At 48.4% G+C, this 23,668-nt stretch overlaps 1 protein-coding gene across 20 annotated transcripts in view; it reads left to right on the plus strand.

Moving 5' to 3' along the window:
• Window positions 1–23,668, plus strand: part of CACNA1D (calcium voltage-gated channel subunit alpha1 D) — a 304,061-nt gene that overhangs the window by 209,929 nt on the left and 70,464 nt on the right. For 11 of the 20 annotated variants that reach the window (XM_045493195.1, XM_045493194.1, XM_045493180.1 and 8 more), the window contains exons 10-21: window positions 5,347–5,434; window positions 5,714–5,773; window positions 6,786–6,812; window positions 10,428–10,588; window positions 11,371–11,596; window positions 11,724–11,931; window positions 14,875–14,995; window positions 18,495–18,609; window positions 18,991–19,060; window positions 19,924–19,990; window positions 20,740–20,887; window positions 23,499–23,628. In XM_045493195.1, coding sequence (XP_045349151.1) covers window positions 5,347–5,434; window positions 5,714–5,773; window positions 6,786–6,812; window positions 10,428–10,588; window positions 11,371–11,596; window positions 11,724–11,931; window positions 14,875–14,995; window positions 18,495–18,609; window positions 18,991–19,060; window positions 19,924–19,990; window positions 20,740–20,887; window positions 23,499–23,628 — 1,421 coding nt within the window. The remainder of the gene's footprint in view (window positions 1–5,346; window positions 5,435–5,713; window positions 5,774–6,785; window positions 6,813–10,427; window positions 10,589–11,370; window positions 11,597–11,723; window positions 11,932–14,874; window positions 14,996–18,494; window positions 18,610–18,990; window positions 19,061–19,923; window positions 19,991–20,739; window positions 20,888–23,498; window positions 23,629–23,668) is intronic. The other 9 variants (XM_045493185.1, XM_045493191.1, XM_045493193.1 and 6 more) reach the window with 2 other exon arrangements.

Consider the following 23,668-nt stretch of genomic DNA (forward strand, 5'->3'; position numbering starts at 1 on the left):
GTGCTTCACAATACTGCTCATTCCCTGCTGTCCTCACCAAGCTAGGGGAGTGCAAAGGAAACTCCCTCAGTGCTGGCGGTAAAACCAGACAGCCTGTGGGTGTTTTGTCTCTTCAGCAGTTCAAGCAGGTCAGAGGTAAATGGGTCTTAGAGATGGTATCACTCAACAACTCATTTTATAGATTAGCTGACTAAGCCCAGGGAGGAAAAGGGAAGGGACTTGTCCCCACATTACCAGTGACAAAGACCCAGCTTCTCTGACATTTTTGTGTGTGCATCTTTTGGCCTAAGTAGACTCCATCACTGAAGGAAGTATGTTGGAGATTTTGCTATACCTGCTAATGGGGAACATAGCTGTGGGGCTGCCTGCTTGAACCCACACACAGCCTCATTCACTGTGTGTGTGTGTGTGTGTGTGTGTGTGTGTGTGTGTGTGTGTGTGTTGGATTCTCTCTGAATTCACAAGTCAGGCAGATTTGGTTGAGAACTATGTTCTTGGCAGTGAGTGTAAACAGAGGAGTGTTTACATGTTGGTGGAAATGCTAGTTAGTTGTGCTGGGCTGAACATCGGTGTCCTTCCCTGGCTTATTTTGTGCGGCATTGCCCATAGTGGCATCTAGATCTTAGAAGCAGGGCGGGTTCACAGAGAGTATTCCTAGCAGGGCCCCACCTGGGAAGGTCAGGCCGGCTTTCGTCCGCAGAGCCGGGCCCACTGGGCTGCTGTCTGGCGTCGCCTCCTCATCAGCAGCCGTCCTCAGGGCCTTTTCTCAGTCCACCCACGTGTAAGCCTCAGCGCCTGCCCTGGAGGTCTCCTCCTGATCCTGGAGCCCAGAATAGCTTACGGAGCATTGGCCCTGAGCTCCCCTAGATCTCCAGCGGGCAGACTGCAGTGCAAGTCAGCATCCTGTTCTAGACGGGCTCACCCAGATGCCTGGTTTCACCCGGATTCTGGAAATAGCTTAAAAATTTTTTTTAATGTTTATTTTTGGGAGTGGGGGAGGGGCAGAGAGAGAGGGAGACACAGAATCTGAAGCAGGCTCCAGGCTCCGGAGCTGTCAGCACGGAGCCCGACACGGGGCCCGACATGGGACCCGAACTCACGAACCGCGAGATCATGACCTGAGCCGAAGTCGGACGCTTCATCGACGGAACCACCCAGGCGCCCCTGGAAATAGTTTTAAAACTTATATTTTAAAAAGTGAAAACTTGCTCAGCAGAGCTCTCAAATTCCCTGGAATGTGTGAGGGGAAAGGATTTACAGCTTCTCTGCATGCAGATGGCCCCCTTGGCCTACTTCTTCCGGCAGATCACATGGTGGGATCTGAGGGGTGTCTCCGCCTGCATCCCTAACGAGGCCGAGCCACTTGTCAGCAATGACTGTTAAATCTGTACTGAAGGGGACAGCGTGGTCACCCTGAACGGGGCAGCCATGTAGGGTAAAGGCATGACTTCCAGTGGTTTTCCCATGGATTTGCTTACGTGGATTTTCGTTAAGTCCCAGTAGTCACCGTAGCCGCTTGATCCTTGTTCTCTCTCTCCTTGCTGGGGTGGTCTCCTGGAGGTGGCCTGGCTGTAGGCCAGGTTTCTAGGGGTTAACTGAGGTCATCGGGAAAACAAACCAAGGCTGCTGGATAATAGGCTTACTTGGCTTTTGGAAATTTTAGTGTGTGGCATTTTAAGGATAAACCAACATATACCAACATATACCAGTATGTTTAAGTATATGAAATGTAATTTTAAGGATATACCAGCATACGTATCAACATACATCAATAACGCACACGTGTCCCGGCATATTGAAGCCCATACCGGAAGCACAGGGGGTGTGGCCGGGTGGGAAGCAGGAGGGCTTTCTCACGCAGGCCTGTGTGTCCCAAGGCAGATTGGTCAGGTCTCTTATCTGTGAAACTACAGAGCTGCTTCATGTAATCTCTGAGGCCCCTTCCAGTTCTAACAGCCTGTGATCCTCCTGTCTTGATTTTAAAAACATAGATAAAGTCCCACTGGGGCTGAGTGAAGTAAAACTCGGACCAATTTTTTAACACGAAAAACAATGAGTGCCTCGTACAAGTGGAGGGTGAAATGCTTTTGCCCACTGGGCCTGCGGTCTCTGTACTTTGGGGAAAGGAAATGCTACCCTGTGATAGGGAGGGAGGGGCTGGGGCACGTAGAAAGGCTGCTGGGCTCCATCAGAGCCTGGTTCCTCTGCTCAGATGCAGGGACTGGATCACAGTCCATTTCTGGGATCAAACGAGTCACTGATTATAGCATAGTCACCGTCCTCTTCCTTTGCCTCCCCTTTGCCGCCTCCTCAGCCCTGGTTGATGTCATTCTGGCTTAAGTTATTTATTATGGGTCTGTGGCTCTCTAGATGTCAAACAATAATGATAGAAAAGTTGCTATGTCTACATCAGGCTAAGCTAGGCAGAAAAGCTGCAAACCAAGAGTGATAGCCAAAACTGACTGAGGAGCCTGGAAGATTGTTCAGACTGGATGTCTCTGTGCCATACTGGAAGTGGTCAGGGCAAAGGGACCCTGGATTTGGGCCACGAGGGGAGTGTCACTTTGCTTCCAGGGGACTCCGGGAGAGCCTTCTTGAGACGATAGTTACCATGTATGAGCCTCACCGATTGCCCAACACTCTGAACCCACATAGGATGACCCAGGACTGTGAGAAAAACACACAGTGTGTTTTATCTCACTTAATTCTGCCAACAGCCTTGTGAGGTGGGTACTTTCCATTTCACAGATGGGGACATAGAGCCTTGGAGACTTCGACCACATCGGTGCGGTTAAATTTAGATCTGGTTGACCGGAGAGCCTGCTCTTAGCCACCGTCCCACCCCACCTGAAAGATGGAGTCTGCCTGGAGGGCAGGGAAACTTCTCTCCATCTGTGCAGCCAGCCCTGACACTGTGCCACATAATTAACCTCTCTTCGTTTCTGTCTAGGGAGTTGGCCTTTGTTTCTTATCTTTCTCCCCACTTGGTTCCCACGTCCAGAGAGTAACTAGTACATTTCATTCACTGGTAACTGGCACAGAGCCAGAAATGCAAAATGCCCCCCTGCATTTACCAAAGCCAATACGTAATTTATCTGTTTCTATCGGAGTGTTTAAAAAACGAAGCTCCGGGAATGCAACGCAGCAACTGTATTGACAGCATCATGGGACGTGGCCCTAGAAGAGTGAGAAGCCACAAAGATTTAGCCTGTTCAGAAGTTTGCTCTTTTGGAAATAGTAATAACCGTTACAGTATGATTAATGGTAGAACCGTGAAGTGTTAACCTGTTAGAGATGGAAGTCACCCTCAAGAGTGTGGAGAGTTAGTAACACCACTTCCCAGACGGGACATTAAAGCCTGCAGAGAGGTGGGACTCTGTCCAGCTAACTGGGGCCTGTGGACGACGCCCTGCCCCATGCCCTGTGTCATCCTGCTCTCAACTTCTGTCCCCTTAGTTAGTAGTGACAGTAACTACCAAGAAAAAGCATTGCACAGAGATGACTCACGGTCACGTTTGTAGGAGTCTCCCACTGTGATGTTCTTTGTCACTGAAGACAAGGGTGACCTATGGGAGGAACACATTAACAATGAACTTCATTGCACTTTACAGTGTTTTTGTCTTTCTCCTCAAGTCAGAGCACAGATCAGTCATGGAGAAGAAAATTACAGGAACAGCTCGTGTGTGTGTGTTTATGGAGCTTTTGTTAAAGGCTTATCTGCGGTTGGATTATGTGGGGTTTTTTATTTTATTTATTTATTTTTTTTTTTTGAGTGGAGTAGTAAAAAAGTGAATGAAAGCTTGTAGTTGGTTTCCTTTGACTTCATTGAGGAAGAAAAAATGTTTATTCTGAGAGAATATCTGTAGTGCGATGTCGGTCTGTAATTTTTGCTCATTTTGCTGTTGATACTTTTGCCTAAATGCTCCTGGACACGGCTATGGGACTTAGGTGCCCACAGAGGGAAAAGGATTCCCTTCGGCAGGAAAGATGTGTCTCGGCTCTCTGGGAGCCCAGCCCTTGTCCGAGCAGGGCCCACAGACACGCGGCCACACCATGGCACTTGCTGACCCGGCTCCTTTGCCCTCTGCGCCTGGGCCGGCCTAAGAGCCTCCGCCAGGGCCCTGCAGCACCACTGCCCGTTTTTGCAGATCAAACCGGAGGCATCCTTGCTAAGAAAAGCCCTGTCGGCAGAGCCCACAGGGGAAAGGCCTTCCCGTTGCTACCATCAGGTCTATAAAAGACGGTCACTACAGTTCAAAATTAGGCATCAGGGTAAAGAAGCGCACGTGGTTGGGCGGTTCTCCCACATTTCCATCTTCAGTGAACCCCTCTCCTAACCCGGGGCAGAATTCATCATTCCTTCCTATGTGTTTCCAGGACTCCTTGCACGGAACCCTGAGGCGGCTCTCTTCTGAGTTAATTGGCATCCATTGGTTTTCCAAGGCAGGTGCAGTGCTGTGTCCCTCTTTATGCCCTGCATCTCCTTCCTGGCCCGGCTCCAACACATGCCTGTGATGCTATAGGGTTGAGTCAGGTGGATGAGAAATAATGCCCGTGTGCCAGATGGTGGGTCCCGGGACCTCCCGGCATCCCTCGGTGCCTTTCTACCTTCCCTCTACTTCCTCTGCTCAGGATCCAGCTGTAGAGGAGTGACACATGTCCAGAGACCCCGGTGACCCTGAGAGCATGGTCAGCTTTGCCCTCTGGTCACTGGTTGGGAGCAAACCTTCTACCCGTCAGACTGTATGCTTTCTGTGTGCTCTGGTTCAGGCCGCTTTGGTGAGAGCCTTCTGCGTATTGGCCGCACTGGTTCAGTGGAATGTAGACATCAGATAAATTAGTCAATAATGAGTAGCATTCTGAAATTTTTAAAAAGATTTTGTGCTTGGTACCCTCATGTACTCCTTCCTGCATCCGATACACCTGCTCCTTCAGTATATTTAAAATAAGAATTCACGTATGAAGTGTTGGTCTAGATTTTCTAGAGAGCGGCAGTTGAGGCAAACAGAGATGTCACTGTAACTGAGTTGTTTTGGTGGCCTCACGCAGTGCATTCCTGGAAGTCAAGAGAATACGCTGGTGTGAGGCCCAGACTTCCTCCCCTAGGCTGAATTTCCTCCCGATGGGGAGGAAGGGTGCCCTATGGGCTTTCTTTGCAGAACGGCAGATCAGGTCCTGGGAGCAAAGGGTCCCTGCCATGGAGGTGCCTGACCTCTCACCCTCCCCCACCCTCCTCCCAGGCTCCCAGAAGGCCTGCCTGGTGGTGGCGGCGATCTGCATCCAGCCAACTCTGGGGCACGTAGAGCCTCCAACGTGCCCGTCTAAAGCGTTGTCTTCTCCCCGCAGCCAGCATGCCGACCAGCGAGACAGAGTCTGTGAACACGGAGAACGTAAGTGGTGGAGGCGAGAACCAAGGCGGCTGTGGGAGTCTCTGGTGAGTGTGGAGGCCGCTGGCCCTCCTGCCCCCTCCTGTCTTCTTGGAGGAGCACGTGTGGGGGAAGGCACCCCAGATTTCAGTGGAGCCCCGGGGCCATAGCCTCAGGTGCATGAGGGGTGGGTGGGCTCACCCTGGACCCCTTGGTCTCCCCTCCCATCCCAGGCCCCCAGGCCCCCGGCGTTTCACATGCCTCTTCCCCCAGAGCAGCCCGTCCTGCTGAGGCAGAGCCTGCTGCGGGGCGTGCCAGGTAACCCGGCAATTCCACTGTTCCACTAGGTGCTGGTGGAAGCGAAGAGGCACGGCCAAGGCTGGGCCCTCTGGGTGTCGGCGGTGGGGGTAACAGGCTTGATTCTCCTCCCTGTCTGCTGTTGGCATCCGTGCCTTGACGAAGCGCTTGTATGGCAGAGCGGCTGACAGAATGCGCTGCATATTTAAGTTTTCCTTCACTGGCGGGTTCTCTGCGGCCTCGTACACGGGGCTGGACACTGAGAGCCCACTATCCTTTGCTCACGGCACCTGTTTTTGGAGCCCTGCACCACCCTCTCCTAATAGTGGAGGGCGCCACCACATTCACCCCTGTTGGCTTCTGTCTGGATAACCTGGTCCCTGGTGGGGACCAGCAGTGTGCAATGTGCAGAGTACTGCCTACTCTGGGGAGCCCATGCGATTTTATTTCATTTGCTTTCTGCTGGTACCCTTTAGGTCTTATCTCTGTAAAGTAGAGGCGGTGTTTTTAAGAAAATTTGATCTTCTTGCAGAGATTCGTAAAAATAATGTGTTTTGGGCAGAATGCTCAGCAATTTAAGAAGTGCGTTTGCCTCCGTTGTCTTGCTCCACCCTCTCTACAACATTGTAAAGTAGGCGGGGGGATGGGTTCATTATCCTCATTTTACAGATGAGAACACTGAGGCTCAAAAAGTTGTGCTGCTTGCCCGAACCCATGCAGTTAGTGGATAGCAGAGCCAGGACTCCTAATCCAGTGCTTCTCTTGCTGTAGTAGCAGCACAGTGTGGCTGAGTTGCAAGCAGGGGAGTGGGTGGGCTGACTTCAGTCTGGGGAAGTGGGGTCAGGGGAGAAGGACCTCCACTGGCATCAATGGCCTGTGACAGGGCTGCACAGGGCAGCCGGCTAAGAGTCTTCTGCCTGGGCCCCGGTGGGTGTCAGCCTGGCCTGCATGGCCCCGGCAGACCTCGCCTCCTGCTCTGCTCTCACCCCTGCTGGCTCACTGGGGAAGCTGGGGATGCTGAGCCCAGGCTTCTGTGCATGGCTTTTCCATCTTTTAGCTGAAGTGATGGGGAGAAAATGCTCAAACCTTCCTAATCGAAAACGTATTCTTTCTTTCTTTCAGCCAAGCCATCTCAAAATCCAAGCTCAGGTCAGTATCTTCTGTTTTTTCTTAAGCCTGTGTGCTGGTGTTTTACTTTCTAACTTCTCAACTATACATGGAGTTGCTCTAGACTTGGTTTTTACTCTGTGGGCTAGAACGTTCATATTGAAGATCGGTCTGTCCAGTAAGTATCAAACACCTGCCCTGGAGAGCAGCAGAGTAGGTGCTGAAGATCTTGCCCCAAGACAAACTGGCAGGACGTAACAACGAACAATTTCTTGTCACCAATCAACCCTTTGTACTCCTGCCCAGAGTCTGTCCTTAAAGAGGGATTCTTCTTGTCTCTTTTCTGCTTACAAGTTTTTTATGGAGGGGGGTTCAAGAGGTCTTCTGAGGTGCTAGTGATGTTGTGTTCCTTGCTCTGGATGCAGGCTACATGTTTTGTTGGTAATAACACATTGAACCATATACCTATGATTTGTATACTTTTCCATATAAATGCTATTTTTCAATTAAAAACAACATTTTACTACAAAAATTGACTTGAAGTGGACATATGAATGTAAAACCTAAAATTGTAAACATTCTAAAAGAAAACACAGGAGAAAAATCTTTGTGACCCTGGGTCAGGCACAGGTTTCTTAGAGACGAAACCCAAAACACTGGCCATATGAGAAGATAAGCTCCAGACCGGAAGAAAAAACATTTGCAAAACATTTGATAAAGGACTAGTATCCAGTATATGAGAAGAATAATACATAAATATGGTGTGAATAATTGGAAAACTATAAAAAAGAGTTAGTATATTTTAACAGGTATGTCACCAAAGAGAGGCGGATGGCAAAGAAGCACATGACATGACCATTGGTCACGAGGAAAATGCAAATTAAAATCACGGTGAGACATCACTATACACCTATTAGAAAATTTTTTACACCTACAGATCAAATTTTAAAATCTGACAATACCAAGTGCTGACCAGGATGCAGATCGGTGGGGATTCCCATATGTTCCTACAGGTTGAAAGACACGGCCCTTTTGAAAACAAGTTGACAGCTGCTTGGAAAGTTAAACATCTGTTTACTGTATGACCCAGCAATTCCACTTCCGAGGTATTTATATAAAATGAAGATCAGGGGCGCCTGGGTGGCGCAGTCGGTTAAGCGCCCGACTTCAGCCAGGTCACGATCTCGCGGTCCGTGAGTCGAGCCCCACGTCGGGCTCTGGGCTGATGGCTCAGAGCCTGGAGCCTGTTTCCGATTCTGTGTCTCCCTCTCTCTCTGCCCCTCCCCCGTTCATGCTCTGTCTCTCTCTGTCCCAAAAATAAATAAACGTTGAAAAAAAAAATTAAAAAAAAAAAAAAATAAAAAAAAAAAAAAATAAAATGAAGATCAATGCCTGCATGGAAAATGTTTACATAAGAGTTTACAGCAACTTTATATGTAATCGCTATAAACTGTAAATAACTCCAGCGTCCGTCAGATAGCAAATGGGTAGACAAATCGTAGTTCGTGCATATGACAGAATAACGCTCAGCAGTAAGAAGGAAAAAACTGCCGATAGAGACAACACAAACGAATCCGGAACGTATTTTTGCTACGTGAAAGAAGCAAGTCTCAAAAAGCTCTATATTGTGTGATTCTATTTATTGGACATTCTGGATGAGACAGAACAATAGGGACAAAAAACAGTTTTCAGGGGCTGAGGTGAGGAGGGTGGGTTAACTGTCACAAAGGGCCATGAGGGAAGTTCTTTGGGTGATGGAAATCTACCTCTTGACTGTGGTGGTGGTTACAAACGCTCTTCCTAAATGTTAATAGTTACCACATATCTATCGTATCTCAATAAACTGGACTTAAAAAAGAACAATTAAAGGCCCCTCCCTGACTCCCTGTTGCCAGAGGGTGTATTCATTCCTTCATAATTTGGCCCCCAGCTCGCTCTCTGGCCTGATCCTCGGACACCGCCTCCTTACTCCCCACTCTGTGGCGGTAACTGGACTGCTCTCAGTTTTCAACATGCGGTTTCTTCCCACCTCAGTCCCCTTGGCCATGTGGTCGCCTGGGGTGGAGTGCCCTCCCGTCTGCCCCCTGGTGAACCCTTACTCTGTTATCCAGAGCCCGCCCAAATCTCAGCTTTTCAGAGAAGCCTTTCCTGCCTCACGCAGAGAGCATTTGCTGCTCCTGTCTCTCCGCCTGTACTCGGGACCCTGAGAGAAGCGCTTAGTGGGGATTTATAATTGTTATTTGCCCCAACCTTGCGTGCTTTTCAAGGTCAGAGGCCGCAGGACGAGGCACCTTCTTCACCTCCATATACCCAGTGTCTGGAGCCCCATGAGGGGCAAATTGAGAAATGCTGCAGGACTTCAGGGGATGGGAGAGTGAAGCCTCCAAGACCTCATGATGAGATGCTTGTGACTTGTCACTACAGCATAAATAGAACCACCAACTCTGGTTCTTTTTCGGATCACCTTGCTTGTGTGTACTGAATTATGTATCTCAGGAGAAACCCAGCCTCAAGGGGACAGTCTTTAGTGGGATTTTTCTACGCTGGTCATCATGTTTCCAGCCACTGTTACCATGGAAACCACATAGCAGGAGCAAGAACAAAATGCACTTTGCTTGTGCCAGGCCTTGTTGAAGAGTCAGCGTGGTTCTTTCTTTGCTCGGTCCCTGGGTTACGGTGTTTTTAGCATAGCAACGCCGCTGAGTCAGCCAGCGCTGCAGCTTGGACCCAGCCTGGAGATTCCTCTGACTCAGGCCCCCAGAGGAGGTGCCCACAGCCCCCGTCAGTGAACACAGCCTGCACAGGGCTGACATCGCCACTTGGCTGGCCTTTTTTCTGGGACCCACCTCACCAATCCATCCTGTGGCAGGGAATGTTTTCCACGGGGAGAAGAGGCTAAGGGAGGGGATCCTTTCCCTAACGACACACTAGAACTGAAAGTCGGTAGAGGACATGCTACTTGTCTGTCTGGCTTAGCTCATCTTATTTGTATGAAAACATGATTCAATATTGGCTCTTCTCCTAAAGGTATATTTTGAGCATCGCTAGTTAGCAAGGGCACCTGATGACTCAGGATGAAGACTCATGTCCTACTCAGCTTCGACAAGTCTGCCAGGCTCCGGAGGAACCTCCCGGATTTAAGAAAGGACCTAAAGTTTCCCTAAAAGGAAAACTGGGTTTGGAGCACTTTGCTGCCTGAGAAATTCTGTACGACGGTTAAGATGCTGCAGGAGATGTGTATGATCAGCCAGACGGCTCTCTGCACCCATAGTGTGAACAGACCCGTGTACCATATGGTGGGAACTGCATATATGTGTGCGGGCTCGGTTTTGCATCTGCATATGAATCTATGAATATCTACATTCTTCTCACTAGTTTGAGGATTGCTTAGGGCAGATTACGGAGTTATCTAAAATCATAGGAAGGAAACTGATAGCGTGATCAGGTCAAAATACTATTTTAAAAGTTGTATTTTAAGACCAACACAATAAGTATGATGAGTTCTGTTAATTTCTGTGTCCTTTGTTCTCATCTTTCCTTCCTGCACCCCGTGACCTGGATCTCCAGAGTTAAAGACAGCTTATGTCTCCATAACGTCTGTTGGACGTTCAGATGCTTTGTCTGCCATTCGGGGAGTAACTTTTGCTTCTCTTGCAGCCGCCGCTGGCGCCGCTGGAACCGATTCAATCGCAGGAGATGTAGGGCTGCTGTGAAGTCTGTCACATTTTACTGGCTGGTTATTGTCCTGGTGTTTCTCAACACCTTAACCATTTCCTCCGAGCACTACAACCAGCCTGATTGGTTGACGCAGATTCAAGGTACGAGCAGAGGCTGTTCTCTTTTTATTCTGACTCTGAATTAGGGACTCCTGAGGCTGTCCACGTAGTCTTATCAATGTGCAAAGTCAGGACATTCCTGGAGGACACTAGCTTGGAAGACAGTGGAACCATCCAGAGAGAGGCTGCACCCAGAGCGGCAGGGGCGTAGTCCTTGCCACGTGGTCAGTGAAGCACCTTGGGGCTGATTGACGCCCCAGCCTCTCATTGTCTTAACCCTGTGGCAACCTAGGATCAAGGAATCTTGCAGTTGAGAGGGACCTCGTCTCCCTTCTCCCTGACCCTACCGGAAGCTTTATTTTCCTGTATGGTATTCTTGGCAAGTGGTTGTTGCCACTTGATAGACAACTGCTTCTTCTATCATTGGCACCTAAGCAAGGCCAGATTGCCCCTCCGTGACTGATTGAGATGAGAAATATAATATGCTGGTCTAAATGCAGAATTCTAGGCTTTTAGGGCTAGAAAGCATCAGAGATTGTGTGGGAAACTGCTCCTCCCCATTTTATAGTCTGGGAAACTGAGCCCAGAGAAGTCAAGGGGCTGCTCCAGAGTCCCATGTCTAGGTGGTAGCAGAAGCAGGACTTGAACCCAGGAGACAGACCGTAAATATTGACGCTACATTTCTGTTAACAGGCGCCACAGCAAAGACAGGGCAAAGTGCTGGGGCATTTCCAGCAGAGACTGGTGGGGTGGGAGGAGGGAAAACAAGTCTGAGCCAGTCCCACGATGAGACCCCGAGCACGTGCGCCCCTCTGTCTTTCCAGATATTGCTAACAAAGTCCTCCTGGCTCTGTTCACCTGCGAGATGCTGGTAAAGATGTACAGCTTGGGTCTCCAGGCGTATTTCGTCTCTCTTTTTAATCGGTTTGACTGCTTCGTGGTATGTGGTGGAATTACTGAAACCATCCTGGTGGAGCTGGAAATCATGTCTCCCCTGGGGATCTCTGTGTTTCGGTGTGTGCGCCTCTTAAGGATTTTCAAGGTGACCAGGTAAGGATGCGTGTATGTCGCTGCAGGTGTTTTCTGGCCGGGGGCTGGCGACCAGCCACATCCCGGTCCAGCGATATCTGCGGTTCCTGCAGGCGTTCTGGGCTCACACCCCCATCTTGACTTCTAGGCACTGGACTTCCCTGAGCAACTTGGTGGCCTCCTTGTTAAACTCCATGAAGTCCATTGCTTCGCTGTTGCTTCTGCTTTTTCTCTTCATCATCATCTTTTCCTTGCTTGGGATGCAGCTGTTTGGTGGCAAGTTTAATTTTGACGAAACGCAGACCAAGCGGAGCACCTTTGACAATTTCCCTCAAGCCCTCCTGACGGTATTCCAGGTGAGCCCTCGCGAGGAGCCTGTGTGAGCTGCCAGCTTGTCAGTTCACAACTCAGGAAGACGGGATGATTCTGCCGTGGTTAGCGACCTCTGCCCCAGTAATGCTCTGACAAACCTGGCACCATGAAAGCCATTTGTTTCGCACTTGACTCCGGCTGTCTGTGTAGTGTGATTCAGTGGTTTTTGTAGGACCACTGGATATGGTACAGGACAACAAACCAAAAACTTCTGTTTGATTTTGTGAGGTTTGCGAGGTTTCTGTGATCTAGGCTGTAAAATCCTCTTCCTGTTCTGCGCTAATTTTTGCTGGCAGGCCAGCTTTGGGACCCTGGCTCTAACGGATTTGTGCAGAGAGGTGAATTCTGAAGTCCTAATGCTCTGGTGTGCAGTCAGAGGAATCGGGGTGATAAAAGAGTTATGACAGCCTTCAGCCCCTTTTGCTCTCCCGCCCATGATGTAATGAGGACACGCAGGCCCTGAGCATGTCTGTGCCGTTGGGTCCTGGGCAGGCACCGCGGCTGAGAAGGAGGAACGGTGTCAGAGGTGCTCAGGTGGCTAGGCACTCAAAGCAGCAGTGTCTGCTCCCACCTGGCTTTAAGCTGGGTGTTCTAAACCTCCCCCCTCCCGCCTTCGCATGTGGTGACCCGAAGCCCTTTCTCGAACAATGAGTGGCATATAAATTTAAAAGACCCCTCTGCCCCTGTTGCTTTCACACACGATGCCAGTGAGCTCCAGCTTTGGGGGAGTCCATCTGGGGAGGCTGGAAGGCATGGTGGGAGGGGCCTAGACACTGAGGCCGCCCTGCTGGCTCTTTCAGTGCTCAGCTCTGTGACCTTGGGAAGTCACTATCCGTTCTGAAAAAAACAAGAGACTAGAGGGAATGATCTGTAGGATTCATTCCCACTTGGTCATTTTGAGGTGGATGGAATTCTTGTCGTCGCCATAGGCCATACTTTTTTTGAACTATACTTTAATTATTTGAATTATCCTTAATTCTTAGCCACTGATTAGTTATTCTTTATTCTGGTTTTATTTCAGAGAAACACAGAAACCCTATGGTGGTGGTGGGTTTTGGTAGTACCTGTGTATAGCACAAAATTCGAATGTTTACAAAAGGGTTTAAAGTAACAAATGAGTCTCCTTCCCATACAGCCCGCAATTTCTCCTTGTAGGAGCAACCACCACTGGATGGTGTCTGTGTATTCTTTGAGATATATTTGCTCGTAGATGTGAGTCAGTGAACCTAGCGACCCACCTACCTGCCCATGAATACAGTATGATGTAAACAGTGGCTCATGTTACCTGCCATTTTCCATTTTCTTACCATTTAAAGTGTCCCTAAGAACCTTCCTTATTGGTCCATAAGAGTTTGCCTCCCTCCTTTCCGATTCCGTGTCAGTCCTGTGGTATGGTGTGCCTGTCCCCTAATTCATGTAACCAGTCCCTAGCTTGGTGACTATTTCAAGTCAACCAGTCCCTAGCTTGGTGACTGTTTGTGTCTGGCCTCGGCTCAGTGGGTGACGTCGAACTCACACCCTGGGCACGTGTGTGAGCATAGATGTGGATAAATTTCCCAGAAATGGAATTGCTGGTTTGAAGGGTGTGAATCCGTTTTCAACTCTGATATCTTGCCTACCGTGCTCCTCACGGTACTGTCGGTCTGTCCTCCAGGGATGGGGGCTGGAGACAGCCCAACGCCTCACTACTTTTTAGCATGGTGGGTGTTCAAGCTTTTTGACGGTTGTCTGACAGGTGAAAATAGTGTCTTCCTACTTCTCTTATCAGGAGTGAAACTGAATGCCTTTTCCTGGGACACAGAGCCATTTATAGTTCCTTTTCTGGGAATTGCTTTATCTTTTGAAATCATTTGCCCATGTTTCTGTTGGGTTGTCAGCCATGACAGTTCTATTTTTTAAAGTATCTGGTGCAGCTAGATGATACAAGAGCACATGTGCTCCCTCCCTCTTTCTTTCTCTTGCTGGTAGATAGTATGTTTTTATTAATTTTTAAATATTTATTTATTTTTGAAGGAGAGAGAGACAGAGAGTGAGCAGGGGAGGGGCAGAGAGAGAGGGAGACACAGAATCTGAAGCAGGCTCCAGGCTCTGAGCTGTCAGCACAGAGCCTGATGCAGGGCTCGGGCTCATGAGCTGTGAGATCATGACCTGAGCCGAAGTCAGATGCTTAACTGCCAGAACCTCCCAGGCACCGCTGGAAGATAGTATGTTTTTAAAATGCTATTTAGGTTTATCCGATTCTACCTCATGATAGATCGAGTTATCAAATATCATCAGTAGAGAAGGTTAAATTGGAAATTTATGGCAGCTCTTAGTACCTACTCATGAGGTAGTTTGTAAACTTACATGAGATATTTGCAGTTCACTGCTTCTTACAAGTTCAGGGATCCAACTCTCCATTTCCACAGTACGTTAACTACGTGGAATAGTAGGCAGCCGTTAAAAGGGCTGAAGGGCACTGACTGACACAGAGGGTCTCCAGAGTATATTGCTGAATGAAAAAAAAAGAAAAGCAAATGCAGAAAATTCATATAGTATGACAGACACCCTTTATGTTTAATATATCTGAGAACACACCAACTACGTCTTTCCTCTGGACGTGTATCTATATGTTACATGCAAAAAGGTTCTAGAGAGAGATGCACCGTGTTCTTGGGGGGTGGGGGCAAAACTAGGGTGTCACCAAAGAGTACATAAGTCTTATATGTGGTGTTACTTTATTTCCATGTGAAGAATTAACGTATGTGTTTGTGTAATTGAAAACAATGTTTTGAAAACTCTACGGGGAAACCGATGGCTTTGCTGAGCGCAAACTGGACAGTGAAAGGCAGCTGAAACCAGAATTCGGTGGCCCCCAGGGAGCTCTGGCGGACCGTCGGGAGTTGCGGTCCAGCGCATGCGGGCTGACCACAGTTTGGTTCTCTTAGATTCTGACAGGTGAAGATTGGAACGCTGTGATGTATGATGGCATCATGGCCTATGGCGGCCCGTCGTCCTCGGGAATGATCGTCTGCATCTACTTCATCATCCTCTTCATTTGTGGTAACTGTATCCTTCAAGCTGAGCAGGGCTTTGTCGTCATCATCTCCTTTTGTTTCTCCCCGTCTGAGTTTTCCTGAGGCGGTCATGGTGGCGGGTGGCGGGTGGCGGTGGCAGTTGGGCTGGGGAGATGCACGCCCTTACCTTGTTAGCTGGACACCTGCTCTCCTTCAGGGCTGCTGGGACAGTGTAGTGGGGTCAGAGGTCCAGTGAGGCTTTGAGGACTGAGCAAGCTGGGGAAGGGAGCATGGGCCAGTGTGTGGCCTGTACCAGTTGTCACCCAGCTTGGTGACACAGCTCCTGTACAGGTCCCAAGGGAAGGCTCAGGGCAGAGCCGGTTGTCCTCCGTGCTGTCACACCTGGGAAGTTAGGGGTAAATCTGTGTCTCTTAAAAACGCTTCCTAACCAGTGGGCACCCATCAGCAGTGGCTTGACCTAAGCTCCCCGGACCCAATCTGGCTTTGGTGATCTGTACCTCTCTGGGGATCAGGTGTCCATTGGCTAGTGGCTGTATTAGGCTGTGAGCTCTTTTCTAACTCCTTTTATTCTTTTTTCCTGCCAAGAGGCACTCTCTAATTCTAGACTTCTGAAGGTTTGGATCTCTCTTTCCCTCCATCAGAGCCTTTAAGACCCTGTAACTTTCGGCAGTGTCTTCTTTCTCTCTCTGACCTCCTTGACCGGCACAAGACCTGGTGTATGGAGTCCTCAATAAGGGCTTGGTGGGAGAGTGGCTGTAACATGAATACCACCTCTTGGTCTTCACCTTTTTAAAAAAATTTTTTTTAATGTTTATTTATTTTTGAGAGAGAGACAGAGACAGAGCATGAGTGGGAGGAGGGGCAGAGAGAGAGGAGACACAGAATCAGAAGCAGGCTCCAGGCTCTGAGCTTTCAGCACAGAGCGTGATGTGGGGCTTGAACTCATGAATTATGAGATCATGACCTGAGCTGAAGTCAGATGCTTAACTGATGTAGCCACTCAGGCGCCCCGGTCTTCACCTTTTTATTTTAAAGAATCCTAAAGGGATTCTTCTCGTAAGAAGTCCCAAGCTGTTTTCCCCTTAATCTCCTCTGGTTCATTAGTGAGTTTTCTTCCATGCAGTAGCCCTGTTGCAAACTTTTCAGGACAATACTTTGTGCTTCAAGTTATTCTATGGAAATCCCCACCTTCAGTACATAGAAGCCCATAGAATCCTTCAGGCAGCTAGAACACCCCTCCTACCCAGAGGTGAGCTCTCCTGCCAGATGTTATCTTTGTTGCTCCTGCTGCACGTGGGTGCCAGCATCTACTGGTTTGGGGTGGGGGCTTTTCCATCCCCCCAACTCAACAATGAACTTCTTTTTTAAACACATTTGTTTATTCATTTTGAGAGAGAGAATGAGAGCACAAGCAGAGGAGGGGCAGAGAGAGAGGGAGAGAGAGAGAATCCCTGTAGGCTCTGCCCTATTAACGCAGAGCCTGATGCAGGGTTCGATCTCATGATCTGAACTGTGAGATCAAGACCTGAGCCGGAATCAAGAGTTGGACGCTTAACCGACTGACCCGCTCAGGCTCCCCGGCAATAAACTTCTTGGTTCAGGCATCTTTTCTTCTTTGTATTCACATCTCTCGTGGCTTATAGCAGAGGGCCTTACACATAGTCAGCCCTTGGTAAATGCTTGTTAAGTGAATCAGTGTTTTCTTATTGTGCTCTCCTTGCAATGAACTCTTGGGCCAGAGCAATATACCCACTTTGGGTCTGCAGAGAAGTATTCCCTGGCCACACTCATTCCGGTTACATGCTGTGTTTTCTTTGTAATACCTGTATCACTATCTGAAACGCTTAAGTAGTTTATGTTCTGTCTCCCCCAACTAGAATAGATGCTATGTGGCAGTAGGGACCCTGGTCTGTCATGCCCCCAGCACCCGGCACAGTCGTCAGTGTGAGAGAGGTGCTGGGTGGATCTTTTTGAATGAATTCCAGAGCATACCACTGTTTAGAAGGGTCTGGGTAATGCTTCTAAATACAGATGATAGGTGTGAGCTCTTAGAAACCATCTGTTGTGAACTTGTAAAATTTTCCTATGGTTTATTACTCTGGATGTGCTTTCTGCTACCCAAAAGAGTTTGGTGTCACTGCAAGCTTTACAGTAATGTAAAGATACATTACTTCTTCATTGAGATCATTGCTAGGAATCCTCAACCCAGTTAGTCCTACACTGATCCCTGCCAGAGCCACAATTACCCCTCATCTATCAGAGGAGTGCTCATGTTACCAAGCCATCGCCCATTCCAGGACAGATTGCTTCCCCAGGCTCATTACGCTCTGCTTAAAAAATAGTCTAACATATCAAACGTGTTTTTGAAAGTTTTAATGTAATTCATTCATGTATCTATCCTCTTTAAAGGCTTGAATAGATTAGTGCAACGTGATATCCCCAGAAGGTATCTCCTTGTCAGCCCCTTGCTAGGTTACTTTTGTGTTACGCACCTGAGATTGCAGATTGCATAGGCCCTGTGGGACATGGGTGCCCCTCTCCTGTCTCTGAGTTCCTGGGCTCCCACAGTCTTCTACCCAGATGACCATGCATCAGCCAAGGAGAAGCATGGTCAGAGAAGGAGCTGTCTTGGCTTATTTCCCTCTGATCCCTGTGCTTCTCAAAAAAGTATTGAACTGCTAGTGAATAAGAAATAGGCATCTTCTAGGAAATTTGGGAACCTTATTCAGAATTTTTTTTCACTATCATCCAAGGAAAACACACATACAACATTAGAGTAAGAGCCCAAAACCTGATAATGTGTTCACTCACTTCACTTTTTAGTATTTTAAAAAATACAATTCACCCACAATAGTCAAAGATACAGCTACGGTGGGACTATTCAAAAGGATAGCCTGGCACCATCTGACAATACATCAGTGTTTGCGTAATGAATGAATGAATGAATGAATGAGGTATCTGCAAACTCTGAAGATCATCTCAAAAGAGAAAGACTCAAGACTGTGTTGTGCAGTCATCATCTTGTGGAATCATTATTTGATTCACATGTAGCCTTTAGAAGGGTCTATTTTGGAAAGCATGCCCTGGATATAGGTTATGGGTGTGTGTGTTTTAAAAGAAACAATATGCATAAAGCAAAATGCATAAAAATACCATGTTTATGTTATGGATTGTTTTATGCAGTATGTGTTATAGCTACAGATACCTGGCGTACAGAGGCATACACATATGTGCCACATATGCACACGGATGAAAGGAAATGTTGAAATTTGTAGGTTTTCATGGGTTTTAATGAACCTTAATTTTGCTTCTTTCCAGACTGTCTTCTACAAGTTTCTAGGTCTTGTTTTTGTTGTTTTTGTGTTTTAAACAGGGTTCTGGCCCTCTGGTCTTACCATGTAAATACAGCAACTAGGGGACAGTCACCTGTTACCAACCTCCCAGAACACAGAGGGATGTGAGGTTGCCATTATCGGTGACACGTAGCTGCCTTTAGAAATTACGTTGTTCCCTTAAAATGTTCACACTAGATATCCTACTGAATGTCTTCTTGGCCATCGCTGTAGACAATCTGGCTGATGCTGAAAGTTTGAATACTGCCCAGAAAGAGGAAGCTGAAGAGAAGGAAAGGAAGAAGATTGCCAGGTAACTCCATTTTCACCCAAGGATAGAATCTTGGGCAGAACTCAGGCCCTCAGCTCTCATTTCCTCAGAGCTGAGAGTAGGAGTCACACGTCCCCATGCTTAAAGAATCTCTGTGGTTAATTTTGGTGGCATAAAATAAATGATGCGTTCAATGCTGATGAGCTCTTGGATGAGAATTTTAATAAGATGATCCATGTAATAAATCCAGTGCACTGAGGTGAACGGGGAGCTCTGAGGATGGGTTGTGCTGTGGTCTCACTGTTAGGGTTGTTTCCAATTAAATTCCGTCCTTCATCAGGCCACTGTTGATTCAGAATCTGGATTAGCATTTTTATACATAGCAATATGGTTACTTGGGTTCTCATGTTTTCTTCTGTGTAGAAAGGAGAGCCTGGAGAATAAAAAGAACAACAAACCAGAGGTCAACCAGATAGCCAACAGTGACAATAAGGTATATGTCCTAAAACAGTTCTCCCCTTTTTGTTTCACTATGGGTCTGTTGATATCGTCATAAATGTACCATTTACACTGGGAAGGTATCATGCATGATATTTTGGTGTGAGGGTATGACACACATTATAGATGCTGGCTTCCCAGGGGGATTCTCAGTGAATTTAGGCAGCTAGCTGGTTATTAATCAATATTTCACCAAATAACTGGTATGGTAAATATTTGACTGGTGGGACTACTTATTTTTTCTTTATTGGAATTGTGTCACCAGACCTGACCTGTTATATCTTCTCAGTGGGGATTAAAATCAAGGATGTTAACAGATGTCTACCTCCAGAAGGGATCTTAGGATCCGGTTCTGGGTACTCAGGGCTGTAGTGTCAAACTTCATCCCACCCATGACAGCTCTGGATTTTTTATTCCTTTGTTTGTTCCGTGAGTCAATAAATACTTGCTGAGTGGTTAATGTGTGGCAGATACTGGAAATCAGCAATGAACAAGACCAGTGAGGTCCCTCTGTGCATGGAGCTCACATTCTAGCAGGGAGACAGGACCTCGCAGTTACCATACAGTGTGTAGGACAGTGTTGAGTGAGGAGGCGCGTGGATGGTGGTGCTGGCTAACCATGGCTAGATGGAGGTTATACCCGTTTTCTCCTCATTTGCCCTCAGAGCTGTGTCTTAAGCAGAATCATCAACGGGGACACTTGCTGTCCCTATGCACGCACGCACTTCTGTGCAATGTGCACTTTGGAGAGAGTTTCTCTCCCTGCACTGAATGGCAGGGTCGAGTCTGTACTTTGGTCCTCTGCGGTGCATTGAAGTCAGAGTCTCCCCTCCTCCCAAGCCCTCTCTGTCATCGTAGGTTACAATTGATGACTATCGAGAAGAGGATGAAGACAAGGACCCCTACCCACCTTGTGATGTGCCAGGTATGGTGGCAGAGGCCGGTGACAGGCTCTCGGTTCACGGGTGACACGGCTTTGCTACCACTCAGTGATCAGAGGCTCAGTCTCTGGCTGGCTAGCCCAGCTGGGGTGCATGGTGAGCAGTGAGGCTGCCGAGGCTGTGGGCCTCATCCTTGTGGCTGTGGAGCAGTCAACCCTGCTGCTTTCCTCGGTCACCCAGGTAGCTTGCATAACTCAAATTCCAGGTGGTGGGGAGAGAAAGTGTGAGTGGATCAGGGCAAGCCCCACCTCTGGTGGGAAACCTCTCTAGGAGGCAACCAGCCATTACTACTGTTATTATTACTGCCCACCTGTCCCTTTCACATTTGCTGGTGCCTTACCTTTATTGGCTGATGTAGCAGGGACTCTGGGGGCGGGGGTGCCAGTGGGGTGGAGGACACTGATCGTGTGTGGCTTGAAGCCCCACACACAGTTTTCCAGGCAGAAGCTGAGCAAAGCTACTGGGGAAACAGCCGGATGCTGGGAGTACTGCACTGATACCTTTCACCTTTGCTCAGACCTGGACTTGCCGGGCCCTCCTTCCCAGAACTGCCTGCACTCACAGACGGGCACACTTCTCGGCCCCCCACAGGCACTCAGGCCACATTCTGAAGGGTTTTGACCAATGTAAGGCGATAGGTGTGAAAGTTGACTCTTCATGTGAAATTGAGAATAATTCAAACCCAATGCAACCATTATTTCATGCCTACAAAAAAAAAGTGTCTCGTTTAAAGTAGGGGAAGAGGAAGAGGAGGAGGAAGAGGATGAACCCGAGGTTCCAGCTGGTCCCCGTCCTCGTAGAATCTCAGAGTTGAACATGAAGGAGAAAATCGCCCCCATCCCTGAAGGGAGTGCATTCTTCATTCTGAGCAAGACCAACCCGTAAATACCTGCTTTCTGATTTCATTGTTGCCGTGTCTCACCTGTCCACCTACAGATTGCTTGAGGGGGGCTGGAGGTGGGGAGAAGGAGGGTGGGTCACAGTCCCTTTCTGTGCCTGTGCCTCCGAGCCCCTGAGTCCTCGCTGACCCCTCTCTTGTTCCAGCTTGCCTTTGCCCTCTGCCCATCTCTCCCTGGCCGCCTCGTTCCTGGATGAAGGTGCTATTATAGGTATATGGCCAGGTCCTGGGAGGATGCCATCCCAGATTCTCCTCCTCCTTAGTCCCTGTACTGGTCAGAGCCCACAGCTCAGGTGTCCACGGGTTGCTACCTGTGAGGCGTTTCCCATCCAAAGGACCCTTTCTTCATGAGTGGGTCTTCTGTTAAGATGCGTTGGGGATGAGAATTTTGCGACCAAGTTCTCCACAGCGTCTTCATCCTGAGATCCAGATTAGTTGATCACTTTTCCCTATTGAGTTTGATGGCAACAAAGTGATATCGCTCGATGATATTTTATAGATGGTAGCTATTCAGCTCCATGCTATCCTGCTTAAAGTAGCATTTCTCGTGGTAAAACGATAAGGTGCTCACTGGGAGCCCGGCACTGCAAGTGCGGTAAGAAGACAATGTTTATTAGTAGCCAGTTTCTAGGTTTTCAATCATCTGAGATAAATGGCATCCCTGGGGGAATGAATGGCTCTTGGAAGGGTTTCTAGAATTGCAGAAGCAGTCCTTGGCTGTCAGAGAAGAACCCTATGGAATTCACAGTCCCCAGGGAGACACAGGTGGGAAGAGAGGCTGCTGTTCTTAGTGACTTGAGGATCTGATGGTAGTTTTTACAGTGTGTCACTGTAGAGAATTTGGGTGTCTCTTTGTAAAAAAAGGTATTCACCTGACGTTACTGATGCCTACAGCTCACTGGGTCTACATATATTAAAGGAATGGATTGATTTCCCTCCCCAGAGCTGTGAACACTCCTGCCCTCCCTGCCTTGGAAGGTTCTCCCCAGACTCACCTGCTAACAGCTTGCAAGCCCTCCAAGGGCACATCCCAGCATGAAGCAGCCCCACAAGGGAGGATTTGAAGAAAGGGGTCAGTTTCTCATAAAGTTGACTCCAGTTTTGAAAGTGAAAAAGGACAGGGCATCTGGGTGGCTCAGTCAGTTAAGTATCCGACTTTGGTTCAGGTCATGATCTCACGACTCATGAGTTCAAGCCCCACGTTGGACTCTGTGCTGACAGTTCAGAGCCTGGAGCCTGCTTCCGATTCTGTGTCTCCCTTCTCTCTGCCCCTCCCCTGCTCACGCTCTTTCTCTCTCAAAAATAAATATTAAAAAAATTACAAAGGAAAATAATTTCAAGGGGAAGATATATGTATTCTATAGGCCAAAAATAAAGTCTTTTAAATTCTAAAGTCAGGTGTTGAGGTTAAATTCTAAAGTCAGGTGTTGAGTCTGGGGCTAACTAGCCTGTGGGACATCAGACAACGGCAGGACGCTGAGGACCATGACATGGTATGTAAGATCCCTGCACAATTCTTGCACGGTGCAGCTTTCTCTTCACTTTCTTGGGAGTGCTTGTGGGTTAACTCCAGAGTTTAAAAACAAAAACCCACTTAGGACAGAATCTCCACATAACAGGAGATTTTACCAAACCCATGACTACTGTAGTCATTTTCATACAGCCAGGTGACAGCATTAGAAAGGGGTTGCTCTCCTTCCTTTTTAATTTGTATTTAGTTTTTCATTTTTAAGCTTATTTATTTTGAAAGAGAGAGAGAGAGTGGGAAGGGGCAGAGGGAGAGAGGGAGAGAGAGAATTCCAAGCAGGCTCCACATGGACAGCATAGAGCCCGACGTGGGCTTGAACTTATGACTTGAGCTGAAACCAAGAGTCGGATGCTCAACTGACTGAGCCACCCAAGGGCCCCTTAATTTTTATTTTTAACTGAAGTACAGTTGACGTACAGCATCATATTGGTTTCAGGCACACAACATAGCAATCTGACCGGTCTGTGTGTTACACAGCATTCGCCACGAAAAGCATGGTCGCCATACAACGTCATTGCAATAGTATTGATGATATTCCCTATGCTGTACTTTTCATCCCTGTGACTTGTTTCTTTTATAACTGGAAGTCTGTACCTCTGGACCCCCTTTACCCATTGCTGTCATTCTTGTGAGCTGCGGCAGTGAGCTCTGAGCTCAGATTCCTTCCAAAGGTAGGCAAAGGAAGCCACTGGGCTTCATGTCATGGTGGGAAAGCGTCACAGTCGACCTGGATTGGAAATCTCCCTCAGTCTTTACTAGCCTTAAGACCTCTCACATGCTTAAGCCTCAGTTTCCCCACTTGTAGCAGGATGATAATCCCCACTTTTAAGGACGTGATGAATGCTGTGTATGGAGCCCCTCCTCCCCCCACAGAGCTGTGGCACTGTGGGTCCTCAGGGTCTGCCTTCCACGACTTTTGAAGGGCTGAGGGTCAGGTGGCTCTGGTTGGCCGGGTTGGGGCACGGACAGCTGTCCTCTGCCTGACTTGTCACCTCAGAGCAGCGCCAGCATGCAGGAGGCACTGGCCGTGCCGAGGGCTGTGTCCATGCAGTGGTTTCCCTCACAGGATCCGCGTGGGCTGCCACAAGCTCATCAACCATCACATCTTCACCAACCTCATCCTCGTCTTCATCATGCTGAGTAGTGCCGCCCTTGCCGCCGAGGACCCCATCCGCAGCCACTCCTTCCGGAACACTGTAAGCCACTGAGCAGGGCCAGGCGGGCGGGTCTCCCTCT

Source organism: Leopardus geoffroyi, chromosome A2 (genome assembly GCF_018350155.1).
Source record: "Leopardus geoffroyi isolate Oge1 chromosome A2, O.geoffroyi_Oge1_pat1.0, whole genome shotgun sequence".
Taxonomy (NCBI): Eukaryota; Metazoa; Chordata; class Mammalia; order Carnivora; family Felidae; genus Leopardus; species Leopardus geoffroyi.